Below are 14,563 nucleotides of genomic sequence, written 5' to 3'. Positions count from 1 at the left end.
CCCAGGGCGGGGGCGCGGTGGGGGCCGCCGCCACTTGTGCCCGGGAAGGGCAGATTTGTTTCAATCCTTTTCCCCTCTCCTTCCCTCCCTCTCCGCTTCCCCGCTTCCCCTCTGCCTCGGCTTAGAGCTCTCCCTCGCTCCTCTCACTCTGTCCTCTCTCCTCCTCTCCCCCTCTGCCTCCCTTCCTCCTTTCCCTGCTGTCTCCCTCCCCCTCTCGCCCGATTTCGTCTTCCAAAAGAGCAGGGCAGTTCGAGGACTGCTGCGCGCGGTCAGGTAGGAACTGGCTCGCACGCGTGAGCGTTCCACGTGAACGGGGAGCCCACGTTGGGCACTTCTGAACCTGTAAAAGGCTTGTGTCGCCCAGATAACAGGAACTGCTTGAATTAGGCGTCCCCCCCCCCCATTTGTCTTTCACATGAACCAAGCATCGCGCACCGGTCACTTCGGGGCGCGTCCCCTCCTTGGTACCGCTCTCAGGCACTAGGTAAATTGCCTGTTCATCACGGCGGTGACTGGTTTCTGGAAAAAGGAACGTTTGGAAAGTGCTTCAAGACCTTCAAGCAAGGAAACGATTAGGTTCCCAGCCTGGGGTTGGCGGGCGAGCCGCGGTCCGCACCCAGGAGGAGTTGAAGGGAGGCCTGTGGGGCAGCAACCTCGTTCGCCCTGGACGGGAATGCGCTTGTCCTTCTCCCTTGCTCGTCCCATCCTCCATTAGAAAGTGAGATCACCGCATTGGCTTCACTAGTTCTCAGGATCCCCCTCAAAACATATGGAAATGGCACTTCTTAACCAGCTAAGGCAACGGTTACTAACAACATGTTAGGAGTTATGACTACAGTTAACAGCGGGGTGCACATAGATAGTGATTGAAGTCGTAGCTGGAGATGAGTCCGTATTGTTTCCGAGAACTGAAAGACATAGGTTGCTTGATTTCTGGTGTGTTCCTCCTTATGTCGGTATTGGTTACACATGGCCCCCTCTTCTCCAATTAGGGGATCTTAGTTATATTGTCAACCTCTCTGTTCCTAAAGATAAGTTATGGTTTCAATTAAACGAAAGATTCAAGATACATGGGAAATGGCTATACAGTGTCTTGTGTGTGTACAAAGACTTCTAACCCTGGGACCACTACTTACCATTTTAATGAGTTAACAATCTCTCCCAGCACCGTCCTCAGAATCAATGGGTCAGAGGTTTGGATCTCCACTGTCCCTGCCTTTGTTTCTTGTCCTTCTCCAGTCTTTATCTGATTTGTCTCTCCCCTCCCCCACCTTCTTCCCTGCACACTTAATATCTCTCCCCCCCCCTCGCTTTCTGTATTTAGTCTTCAGCCTTTCTTTCCAGCTGTCTTTTTATGTTCTAGCCTGACCACACTAAATTTTTCCCTCTTCTTTAGTCGTTTGGCTTGTTTCCCCCACCCCCCTTCTTTTTGGGACACTTTCTTCCTTTTACACTTTTTCCTCTTCCTCCGAATGTGTTTGACGCCTCTCTTGTTTTTGGAAGGGCCATTCCGTCTCCATTTTTCTTCCCTTTTTCTGGGCCTTTCTGGCTTTTTCCCCCCTTGCTCTCTGCAGGGCAGCAGGGGTGTTTTACATATGGAAGGAGCCTTTGACCAGATCTGCTGGCATTCTAGTGAGTCTCTCTGAACAGCCTTTCCATGTGCGGAGGGCTCTCACACTTCCTGTGGAAGAAAACTATCTAGGAACAGCACCCCGCCCTCTCTTCCTTAGATGTAAAATTTCGTTGCTGGAGGAACTGAGCTGGGTAGTGTCTTTTTAAAAGAAAAATTTTTAAGTCTTTTTCTCAGTCAAGTGCAAGAGGCTGAATGAGGGACTGTGAAATTATAGTTTCTTGCAACTAGCTCTGTGTACACCAATACCACGTTTTTGGCCATTCCTAGTAGTGGAAAGAATTGCAATATAATTTTTAATTGACACACGGGCTGCATGGTTACATCGCTTCAGCCACTTCCTGCCCAAGGGAATTGGGGATATTCAGTGTGAGGAGGAATTGCAGGTGGGAGAGGATTTTCTGACATGGTGTGCTGTTAATTTTGTCCTTTACAGACAACTTATGCAGTTTAGAAAGTTAGTTTTCCCTATTCTAGGCAAGGCAATTACTTTAATAATTGTAAAAATGCCTCTTCTTAGGAAAGACTGTCATCATTTAGTAATCTCAAGTAATACTGAGAGCAAAATTTTATTTGTCCAATAATACTATTTATTAAACAATTTGGTTAGATTGGTTTAAATTATGTGCGAAGAATTAGCAAACTCTTACACAGGTTGTGGTTAACAGTATTCACTGAGGGACACTCCTTTTCTTTTTTAAGAATTATTTATTTAACTTTTTATTTATTCATTCGTTAATTTTTATTTGACCACTGAGAGACAGGAAGTGAGAATGCAAGCCACCAAGTCTGGGACTCCAACGCGTGGGAGTGTCCAGCACCTTAACCACTATGCCACCTGCTACTCTTAACACTTCACTACATGACCTTTTTGTTTTTTAAGAGTTATTTTAACTGTATTTATTATTATTATTTTCCAATTTGACCAGAGAGAGACAGAGAGAGGGAAGTGAGAAAGGAAGCTACCAGGTCCAGGACTTGAACCATGGTTAGCCTGTGGGAGTCCAGTGCCTTAATCACCATGCCACCCGCTAGACCCCTCCCAAGATCATTTTAAGGGGGAAAAAAATCTACCATGAGTAGATTTTAGGGTACTTGGCACCTCATTATGTAGGTGATATTTCTGGCATCTTAGAGTTAAGATTTTTGTTTTTCCCTTTCAGGACAGTAAGTACTCATAGGTTGGTGTTATTAAATTGTGTATCCCATCCTGGGCCTATTATGTATGTTTAATAACAGTCACCTGTCTTACTTTCTGCTCAGACCATGTTACCCTGTGTTTATCCCAGTAGCACTGAGACTCTTGGAGATATTCTAGGTTAGAGTACAACTGATTTTGAAAAGCAGTGAGATATGAAAACTGGAAGTGGAATTAGGAAAGAATACAGAAGGGAGATTTAACTTTTTGAAATGTTTCTTTCATTTGATTGATGGGATCTAAGTATTTATTTGTATGAGTTAAATACTGTATAATAAATAAAAGCACTAAAAATTGGAGTAGAACACTTAATAATATTTGTAAGTTAAAAAGAAAAGTGAATGTCAGGAGATCTTTGTAGGTAATTCTCTATTTAAGTGTGGATCTACTTAATGGAATGAACTACATTGCCTTTCCCCCCACCCCACACATGTATTTCAAGAAAAGCCTGCTGCCCCTATTCTAAGAGTTCAGCCCTTGGGACAATTTAGGTTATCACAAAAGAAGATTACATTTCATCAGTGGAACCAAAGGTGATAAAATTAGAGTCTTTCTGGAGCCCTTATTTTGTGTCTGATTGTCTCTGATTCTTTGACTGGGTGGTACCCAGTGGTTTTCTTTCCTACAGTTGGGTTTTTTAGGGGTCATTGGCCTCTTTCATGATCTCATAAAAAGGCTGTTACCATTTAAAGAGCCCACATCTTACCAATCCATGTTGCTCATACCTTTTCTATTTCCTTGGCAGGCTCTTTTTTAGGAGATAAGGTTTGAATGGTAAAATTATCTTAATTACAAGTCTGAATTTCTAAAGCACTTCAATTTAAGAATATAAAAGAGTATAGAAAAGACAGAGATCAATTTATAAACCACTTTCAAAAGCAGATCCCTTGACACCTTCTGGGATAGCCAGATTACTTGCCTACATGTATGAATTTTAATTTTCATGACTGATTGCAATACCTAGATTATATGCTCCTAAGAATTGTTTAGTAATCTAATATTGACATAAGAGATAAAGTATGCTTTTACTGATATTGTTAAATTTCTAAAGATTGGAGCAGATTTCTTTTCATAGTGAAAAAATCAGCATCCTTATAAAGATATTATTGACATTCTGGATACTGGAGTTAGAATGTCTTTTGTTTTCTAAAAATATGGGTAAAAAATAGCAATGATCTTTGGAGAAAAAAACACTACAGTTTTTTTTATTTTCTCAGCCAAAGAGTTACTTAATCCAAGCCAAATTTTATATATATAGAGAGAGAGAGAGAGGGGAAAGCAGTAAGCTTAGTTGCCAAGAATTCAAGTGAAATATTCTCTGACTTAGTGTTTGTATTTAGTACAGATTGATCAAAATGTTATTTTTTGTGTAGTGTTCAATCAGTAATGTCTCTTTAGGAAGCCTTAAAGGCACAATGCCTTGATTCTAAATATGCTCTAGTATCTCTTATATTTATTTATTTGTTTAAGTTTATTTATTCTGACAGAGAGAGAAAAAGAGAGAGAGAGACAGGCGGGCAGGCAGGCATCCGCAGCAGGTCCTCACACCATAGTTCATCCCTTGTCTCAGCCAGCCTGGATCATGGGCACTCCTCTTATGCTCATGAGCCCAGGGTGCATAGGGAAGTGTCAGGATGCACACCCAGGACCTTCCCATATGGGTCTACTTGTATTGATGCTACACTGCTGCCTGGCTCTGAGTCTCTTATTACAATGTGACTTGTAGTGTATAGGGTGGGAACAGAAGCAAATAGTAAGAGATCTTGCACTGTAGGATTTTTTTAACAGTATATTTTATTTAATTTGATTCATTATTATTATTTAACTTGACCACAGAGAGAGAGAGATGGAAAGTGAGAAAGCAAGCCTCCAGGTCTGGTAATCGAACCATGGTCAGTCATGTGGGAGTTAGTGCCTTAACCACCACACCACCTGCCAACCCACACTGTAGGATATTATAGTGGGTTAACTGGCTCCATAATAATGATAACTACTACTTATCTCATTCTCTCTTGCTATTTTTTTGTATTTTTGAGACTATTTGTTTTTGAGAGGTTTTTGCTTTAGTATGCGTGCACTCTCTGGAGAGATAGAAAGACACAGAGACAGTGAGAGGGAAAGTGAAAATCACCCCTCCCAATGAGGATAGCTATGCCATAATCCCTTCTTCTCCATTCTTCTCCTGGGATCTTGGGCTCACATGCACAGGTTCTTGGCATAAGTTTCAAGCCACCAGGTTTGGGACTCAAACCATGGTTGGCCATGTGGGAGTCCTGTGACATAACCACTGTGCCATCTGCTGGCTCCTGTTTATTTATTTATTTATAATCACCAGAGGGTGCATACTCTTGCCAGAGATAGAGAAAGCGAGAAACCACCCTTCCAGTGGGGTGTGGTCATGCCACAATCTCTCTTTTTACATTTCACCATCCAGTGAGTACTTAGTTTGTGTTTTTCAAGCCATCCAGATCCGGGATTTGAACCTTAACCAATGTTACAGTACTGGACTAGTCTTTATTTTTCTAGCTCCTATTTATGCAACACCCATTATGTGTTTGCCCTGTTCCAGGCCTTTAAATAAATCCAATTTTATTCTCATGATAAGCCAATAAGGTCAATACAATTATGCATCCTATTCTATTATACAAAAGAATCTGAGGTGCAGAGACCAAAGAATTTGCCAAAATCATGTGGCCATTAATGTTTCTGAACTGAAAACAATCCAGATCTGCCTACTTTTTTTTTTTTTTTTTGGAGAGGTTTTTGCTATAGGGTGCGTGTGCTCTCTAGAAAGACAGAGACAGACAGAAAGTGAGAAATCACCCCCCAGAGGGGATGGCCATTCTACAATCCTTCTCCTCCATTCTCCTCTTAGAATCTTGGGCATGCACATGGCCCGTTGTGAGTTTAAGCCACCAGGTCCAGGACTTGAACCGCGGCTACTTAATACATGGGAGTCCAGCGACATAGCCTTTACGCTAACTGCCGGTCCCAGTCTGCCTACTTTTATAGTCCATCTTAGCCTGCCTCCGACCCTCCCCTCACACCCAACCTCACATACCACAAAGATGAAACCAGTGCCATTAGGTTTTCCCTAGAGTTTGCAATTGAGACAGCCTTATTTCAGATGAAACATGGACTCAATTAAGCAGTTTGCTGAAGGATACACAGCTAGTGATCACGGATGGCTTAGGGCTTTCTGATATGAGACCATCTCTAACTGCTAAACCAATCAGCGAGTCCCAGAATTACCTGGATAAGATCAATAAGATAAACAAAATTTGTTTTTGCTCTCTTTTTTAAAAAGAGTTATTTATTGGGACCAGCAGTTAACGTAATGGCTATGTCGCTGGACTCCCATGTAGTTGACCATGGCTTGAGTCCTGGACCCGGTGGCTTAAAACTCACGCTGGGCATGTGTGCGTTCGAGTCCAAGATCCCACAAGGAGAATGGAGGAGTAGGGATTGTGGCATGGCCATCCCCCTTGGGAGGTGATTTCTCATTTTCTGTCTCTCTGTCTCTGTCTGGCGAACACACGCACCTTATAGCAAAAACCTCTCAAAAATTTATATATATTTATGTATTTAATTCCAGTTGTTATTGTCATTTTAAAAATTTTTTTTTTTTTTTGAGAGAGATTTTTGCTATAGGGCGCGTGCGCTCGCCAGACAGACAGAGAGAGACATAGAGACAGAAAGCGAGAAATCACCCCCCAGGGGGGATGGTCACGCCGCAGTCCCTTCTCCTCCATTCTCCTCTCGGGATCATGGGCACGCACGCACACGCGCCCGGCGTGAGTTTTAAGCCACCGGGTTCGGGACGCGAACCGCGGTCGACTACGTGGGAGTCCAGCGACATAGCCATTACGCTAACTGCTGGTTCCCGTCATTTTAAAAATTTGACCAAAGAGAGAAAGGGAAAGCAAGAAACCAAGCCACCAGGTCTGGGACTTGAACCATGGTCCGCCCTGTGGAAATCCAGTGTCCCTATCTACCACACCGCCTGCCAACCCCCATGGATAAACAGAATTTGAGGATGATAGAGGGCTGTCAGCTTTTTGTTTTGCCAGGTAATAACATTATGAAATAAACCTACCCCTACCTCTTCCCAAAGACTTGTTATGTTTTTTAGAAGAGACATTAATTTTATTTATTTATTTATTTATTTTGCTAGCATGCCCAGTGTACTTCTCAGGCCACCCATTTCAGGACTGAACCACACAGTTGACTGTATGGGACTCAACTGCCTTAATCTTAACCTACACATGAGAGTCCAGCAACATAGCCACTACGCCAATGCTGGTCCCAGATTAAAAGAACTTTATAGTGAATCTAAGGTTTAAAAGGTACCTTAGAGTTTTCTGTGTCTATTTTTCTTTTTTAGTAAATATTCTCAGCATCCTAACTTTAATTAATAACTAATAGTAAATATTCTATTAAAATGGGAGAATACATAGGAGAAAGGCTCACTTCCAATATTTTTTTCTTGTTATTTCAGACCAAAACCGTGTGCGACTAAGCTCAATGACAACACATCCAGATTCTCTTCAGAAGTGAGACTTTCCAAAGGACCAATGACTCTGTTTCCCGTGCCCTCTCATTTTCTCCTACTCTGTAGCTATGTCTCGATCCCGTCATGCAAGGCCTTCCAGATTAGTCAGGAAGGAAGATGTAAACAAAAAGAAAAACAGCCAAGCAAAGAAGACTTCCAAACCAGCCAGCAAAAATGCAGCATCAGTCAAGAATATGAGCTCTGGAAAATTAAAGCAATTAATTCAAGAAAGAGATGTTAAGAAAAAACTGGAACCCAAACCACCCATGCCAGTCAGAAGCCTCCTGACGAGAGCCGGAGCAGCACGCATGAATTTGGATAGGACGGAGGTCCTTTTCCAGAACCCAGAGTCCTTAACTTGCAATGGGTTTACAATGGCTCTCCGAAGCACTTCACTTAGCAGGAGACTTTCCCAACCCCCAGTAGTCATAGCCAAACCGAAGAAAGTTCCACCTCCTAAGAGTTTAGAAAATCCACATGAGTGTGTACTTACTGACATGGGAGTAATGCACCCAGAAAATGATTCGGCCCCAATACAGGACCCCTTACTGCCCCCTGATATAGAGAATCTAATTGGTATACAAAATGTATCTGTAATCAAAGGAGAGAGCCAAGAGACAACCCAGTCTTGGTCCCAAAGTGTTGACGATTCCCAAATAAATATCCCCTTTCATAGTGGCCCCACAGCAGAGATGCTCTCTGGGCCATTGGAAGAAATACATTGTAGTGAAGGACTGTTCTCCGAAGAGGCATTGAATGATAGCAATTCCCCTAGAACGTTTGCTCAGGACACTGTGTGTGCTACTTTACCCCAAAGAGCAGCCTCCAAAGTTACCTCTCAAAGAAACTCCAGCATTCAGTTAGAAGACTTGGGTTCACAAGTAGAATCTCTTAAGCTATCTGATTCATACCCAGATCCCATCAAAAGTGAACTTGATTGCTGTCCCCCCTCCGGTTTTAATAAGGTTGTACCTGAACTGGACCTTAGGAACTGCTTGCCTATTGATGGGTCTACCTCTTTAATAAAACTCCTCTTGACAAGCTCAGAGCAAGAAACCCTTAGTGCTAATCCTGTTCATCAAGAGGTCCTCAAATCTATCCCAGATCAACAGGAAGTTCCTGACCCCACTGCTGTCCTAGGACAGACCTTCAGTGCTCTCCCACCTCAGTGGGAATTTTCTGGTGCTAACTCAGTTCATGGTGAGGCCGTGGGTGAGGCCCCAGTCCCACCAGAGATTCCTGGTGCTATTCCAGTCCAAGGAGAAATCTTTGGTACTATCCTCGACCAACAACGGACTCTTCGAGTGGGTGGGGTTCTTGCCCCAGACCTGCCTATTTTCCTTCCTGTTCCTCCTAACTTAATTGCTACCTATAATGTTCCCCCCAAATGGCCTGAGCCCCAGAGCACTCTCTCATATGGGCTTGAGGTCCAGGGTGCTATGCAGATTTTGCCTTTGGGCTCAGAGCACCCTCCTCTGTCTTCAGACTCAGAGATAAGCTCAGTACCTCCTGCAATGGCTATAAGCAATGTAGAGAATGAGAAACTAGTTCCTATACGCTTTCTGCCAGCTGACACTCAAGGGTTCACATTAGCCCCTGCAAGTGGACTCTTCCATCCTTCATTGGGTATTGACCAGTTTTCCCAGGCCGGTCCCAGCAAATCGGAAAAAGGGCATTCCCAGGTCATCATGACTACCCCAGCTGATGTCAACAGCAAAGCGGTGTCTGTGCCAGCGTCACTTGCCAGTACCTCCACTTCTTCCTATACAACTTTGCTACCTACCTTGGAAAAGAAGAAACGAAAGCGGTGTGGGGTCTGTGAGCCCTGCCAACAGAAGACCAACTGTGGCGAATGTACTTACTGCAAGAACAGAAAGAACAGCCATCAGATTTGTAAGAAGAGGAAATGTGAGGAGCTGAAAAAGAAGCCATCCATCATTGTGCCTTTAGAGGTAAGAAAATACCCAAGGGGCTGGGAGAAGATACCTGTAACCCTTGGGATAATGATCTGTGTGGAGATGACTACCTTCAGATGATTCATTCTTCTGCTTTGGTAAAATGTTGCTTTAAGTTATTTATAAGAATTTGTGGACCGACCTCAAATATGTCTTGTGCAGTGATGCTTAGTGTATTTTTAGGGTTTGTCCCACAAAGCTGGGACATACATACCCTTTCTCCATTATAGGATTTAATGGGGACATGAGGGATTTATATGGAATGTGGTTTTCAAAGATTGCCACTATGCTTCATTTTGAGTAGTTGCATGTCATTTAAAAAATTAAGAGTGGAACAAATTCATTAACTTCCTTGCATCCTTAAAAACCAGAGGAATTAAATTTACATCTTTTTTTTTTTTTCCGCTATAGGGCGCGTGCGCTCACCAGACAGACAGAGAGAGACATAGAGACAGAAAGCGAGAAATCACCCCCCAGGGGGGATGGTCACGCCGCAATCCCTTCTCCTCCATTCTCCTCTCGGGATCTTGGGCACGCACGCACACGCGCCCGGCGTGAGTTTTGCTGGTTCCCATAAATTTACATCCTTTTGAAAAATAAAATGGAATCCCTAATTTTTTGTTTGTTTGTTTTTAATTTTTTTAGAGGGGTTCCAGGGTCCCCACACCACAGATGAGAAAACTGAGACACTGAGGGATCTACGGCATGTCAGGGTCAACTTCAAAATTTTTTTATAATTATTTATTTAATTTTATTTATTCATTTATTTTAATTTGACTAGAGAGAGACACATGAGAGAGAGAGAAGAGAGAGGGAGAGAGGGAAAGTGAGAAAGCAAGTCGCCAGGTCTGGGACTTGAACTGCAGTCAGCCATGTGGGAGTTCAGCACTCCCAACCACCACATGCCACCTGCCGGCTCCATTGTTATTGTTATATATTTTTTTAATTTGACCAGAGAGAGAGAGAGGGAAAGTGAGAAAGCAAGCCACCAGGTCCAGGACTTGAATCATGGTCGGCCATATGGGAGTGTCCAGCGCCTTAACCACCGTGCCGCCTGCTGGTCCCTGTTTGTTTTTGAGAGATTTTTGCTGTAGGGTGCTCCTGCCCCCTGGAGGGACAGAGAGAGAAAGTGAGAAATTACCCCCCCAGAGGGGATGGCAATGCCACGTCCCTTCTCCTCCTTTCTCCTCTTAGGATTTTGGGCATGTATGCACATGCACCCAATGTGTTTAACCCAACGGGTCTGGGACTTGAACTGCAGTAACAACATGGGAGTGCAGTGACGTAACCATTATACCACCTACTGGTCCTACAATCCCTAATCTTGAAATTTTGCCTGAGAGGCAGAACAATAAACACAACTTTCATCCCAACTTTTGGCTGGTGATTTCTACCTGTTCTACCTATCTCACAGGCTTGTCGGGATTAAATGAAAATGGTTTGTAAACTCCAATGTGACATAGAGCATGAGTTTTTAGTATTACAGTTTATGAACCTAAAGTAGTGAAAGTGTCAGTTGATTTAGAATTTATTTAAGAGATTTTATGGAGATGGTATATGCAAACTGTTGATTTTCAGACTTCTAAAACATCTGTCAAGTGTGGAGTTTGATGATTTTTAGATCATTCATTTGAGGCTGTGTTTATCAAGTCTGCTATGAATGCAGGTATAATAGAATAGATAGATTTAAAAATACTGTAAACTTAGGACCAGCAGGTGGCATGATAGTTGAGACACTGGACTCCCACATGGCTGACCATGGTTCCCGTCCTGGACCTGGCAGCTTGCTTTCTCCCTTTTCTCTCTCTCTCTCTCTCTATCTCTATCTTTCTCTCTTTGTATCTTTCTGGTGAGCACATGCACCCTGTAAGGAAACTGAAAAAAAAAAATTAAATAAATAATTCCTTTTTTTTTTTTTTAAGAGGTTTTTGCTTTAGGACACATGTACTCTCTGGAGAGACAGACAGGGTCAGAGATAGTGAAAGAGAAAGTGAGAAATTACCCCCAGGGAGGATGGCCACACCACAATCCTCTTTTCTCCATTGTCCTCCCAGAATTATGGGCATGCAAACACACATGCCTAGCATGAGTTTCAAGCCCTGGGTCCGGGACTTGAACTCCAGCTGGACATGTGTGAGTCTGGCACCTTAACCACCACATCACCTACTTGTCCCTGTCTTGCATATTTTTTAAGCCACCAGCTCTGGGATTCAAATTGTGTAATCGGCCATGTGGGATTTGGTCCCCTTAACTGTTAGGTTGGGGCTAGGCCTCGTATTTCATTCTTCACATATATTATTGGTCCAGAATGCTATTTCCTATTGATTTGAGCCATTGCAAATGAGATCAGACATTTAGTCAATCATGTACTAATAGGCTTTTAAGCTGTTTTTAAAATATTTTGTCATTGTAAACCTTACTGCATAGAATAATCCTTTACTTAAGTCATTTGTGGGAATAGATCAAATGTGACCAGTTCCTGAATGATTTACAAAGAAACATTTAAAACACTTACTGGAGGTATCTACAGCAGAGAGACTTCCCTTTTAAGCTACTGATTTGTAATATTTCTTTTTTTTTTTTAAAAAAAAAGACTTACTTATTTAATTTTATCCATTCATTTATTTTAATTTGATCAGAGAAAGAGACAGACAGAGAGAGAAAGGGAAAGTGAGAAAGCAAGCCACCAGGTCTGGGACTTGAACCAACGAACCATGGTTGGCCATGTGAGAGTGTCCAGTGCCTTAGTCACCATGCCACCTGCTCGTCCCTGCTGCTACTGATTTGTAACATTTCTAACCGACACCACTGCCAGAAACCTACTGTCTGTAATAGGTCAAAATGCCATTTGTTCTCTTCTTCCCCAAACCTGTTTTTTCTCTTATATTATAGGTTCAATGACTTACTGTCTACGTTATCAGCCAAGATAGGAAACTCAGTTCCTTTTGATGCTTCCCTCTCACTCATCTAGGTTCTCTTGCTCTACAAGACTTTTCTTCCTTTTCTTGGCCACTGCTATTGTTGAGGACTTTATCTCCTGTTTGGAATAATTTTAGAATTCTCCTTATTATTAACAAGCGTTTGCTTTACTAATCTGGGTTGTGCGCTAGGGTTGTAATCATGAACATATCAGCTAGCTGGGAAGTCAGGAAGTTGGACAAGCTCTCCTTAGTGCAGTTCCACTTTTCTTTTTAACATTTATTTATTTATCTATTTATTTGTTGTGATTTTCAAGTCGCCAGGTCTGGGACTTGAACCACAGTCAGTCATGTGGGAATCTAGTGCCTTACCCACCACACCACCTGCTGGCCCTGTTTAATTTTTCTGAATAAAATCCCAATTCTCTTACCGAAATACATTTAGTGTTGTGTATATAGGCTAAATTTCATTCAAAACAAAACAAAAGAATACAGAACAAAAATTGTAGTGCCTTCCAGCTGCAGATGAAGGCTAGAATCATTAGCATGAAGTAAATTCAAGACCTTCAAGATCTTGGCGCAGCTGATCTCTGCCAGTCTCCTCACATTATACTTAAGGGTGCGGTAGTCTTTGCCTGCTTCCATTTCCCTAAGCTCTCAGGGCTTTTGCCTAGTCTCCTCACCCTGTCATAGCCTTCCTCTCCCTGTCAAACAAAACTCCAGCATGTACTGTCCCCACAGTGTCATAACCATTTACGGCTGTGTTCTCATTCCACACCAGGTGACTTTGTTTCTTTCCGTACCTGCCTACTTGGCATGTTGATAGGCACACAGGAAATAAGTGTTTGTTAAATGAAAACAAGAGTATATTTGCAATTCAAATAATCGATTACTTAATGTATGTGTTTATATTTGTCGGAAGGGTGCGTGTGCTGGCATGTTTGCCAAGGATAAAGAGACAGAAAGAGAGGGAGAAAGTAGCCCCAGAGGAGTGTAGTCACACGACAACCCTTTTTGTTCATTAGTCCATTCTGTCAGGATTTGGGACATGCACACACATATGCCCAGTAGATTCTAGATTCTTTCAAGGCTGACTGTAGTTTGAGTCCTCGATCTGGCAGTTTGAAAATCACACTGGGCATGTATGCATACACTCCCAAAATTCTGAGAGGAGAATGGAGGAGAAAAGAGTGTGGAGTGGCCATCCTCCCTTTTTATTTTTTTTTTAAGAGAGGTTTTTGCTGCAGGGCACGTGGGCCTGCCAGAGCGACAGTGGAGCTGGGGTGCTGGAGAAAGGGGATTTCAGGATGAGACACTGTCGAGGTGCTTCTCTCTCTCTCCATGTCTCTACTATGCTTCTTTCTCACTCGCCATTATTTAAAAAATGTTAAGAGGCCAGTCAGAGGGACCAGCAGTTAGCGTAATGGCTATGTCACTGGACTCCCACGTAGTCGACCTCGGTTCGAGTCCTGGACCCAGCGGCTTAAAACTCATGCCGGACGTGTGTGCGTGCGTGCCCAAGATCCTGAGAGGAGAATGGAGGAGTAGGGATTGTGGCGTGGCTATCCCCCCTGGGGGGTGATTTCTCGCTTTTTGTCTCTGTCTCTCTCTGTCTGGCGAGCACATGCGCCCTATATCAAAAACCTCTCAAAAAATTAAAAAATTAAAAAAAAAAAAAAGAGGCCAGTCAGAAGCATAGTGGTTCAGGTGGCTGGATCCCACATTACCTGACCTATATAGTTCAAGTCCAGGACCCAAGTGGCTTACAGAACATGCTAGGTGCATGTGGGTTCCCAGAACCCCAGCAGGAGACAGAACTGGGGGAGAAGGGATTGCATCGTGACCATGCCCCATGAGGGTTTTTTCCTTGCTTTTCCTCTGTCTCTATCTCTGTATCTCTCCATTGAACGCGCAGGCCCAGTGGCACAATTTTACAAAAAGTAAAAGAAAAGTAGTGTTATATGATACAAATTGAATCACTGTGTGCCATCTTATGGATGGGTCCTTCGACGTGATAACTGTCTAGTTCTAGAAATGTTATTTTAGACTGTGACACACTTATTTTATCCTTACTGTTGGGAGTGGGGGTAGGGCTAGCCTCACTTGGCTGCTGCTTCTCTCAGTGTTTTCAAACAGCCGGATCTTATTTTGGCATATGTTACGTATGGCATATGGAACACATTTTTGCTACCAACTCCTTCAATTGAGGGCAGATGTTATATGTCCTTAAATATGCCTTTCAGGAATCTCTTTGTATCACTGCTGAGAACTTCAGTAGCATGCTGAACCACAGATCTGGACATAGGGAAA

At 43.0% G+C, this 14,563-nt stretch overlaps 1 protein-coding gene and 1 pseudogene across 1 annotated transcript in view; one reads left to right on the top strand and one right to left on the bottom strand.

Annotated features, from left to right (window-relative positions):
* The window catches only part of LOC106734906 (40S ribosomal protein S2-like), a 13,696-nt pseudogene extending 7,851 nt beyond the window's left edge, over window positions 1-5,845 (bottom strand).
* Window positions 5,846-7,354: 1,509 nt separating this feature from the next.
* Window positions 7,355-14,563, top strand: part of TET1 (tet methylcytosine dioxygenase 1) — a 136,070-nt gene continuing 128,861 nt past the window's right edge. Inside the window, exon 1 of the mRNA XM_027772044.1 lies at window positions 7,355-9,332. Coding sequence (XP_027627845.1) covers window positions 7,449-9,332 — 1,884 coding nt within the window. The 5' untranslated portion in view covers window positions 7,355-7,448. The remainder of the gene's footprint in view (window positions 9,333-14,563) is intronic.

The sequence above is a fragment of the Tupaia chinensis genome, unplaced genomic scaffold, assembly GCF_000334495.1.
Source record: "Tupaia chinensis unplaced genomic scaffold, TupChi_1.0 Scaffold000250_1, whole genome shotgun sequence".
Classification (NCBI taxonomy): domain Eukaryota; kingdom Metazoa; phylum Chordata; class Mammalia; order Scandentia; family Tupaiidae; genus Tupaia; species Tupaia belangeri.
Note: the sequence above shows the minus strand (reverse complement) of the source record. Positions and strands in the feature narration are given on the sequence as shown.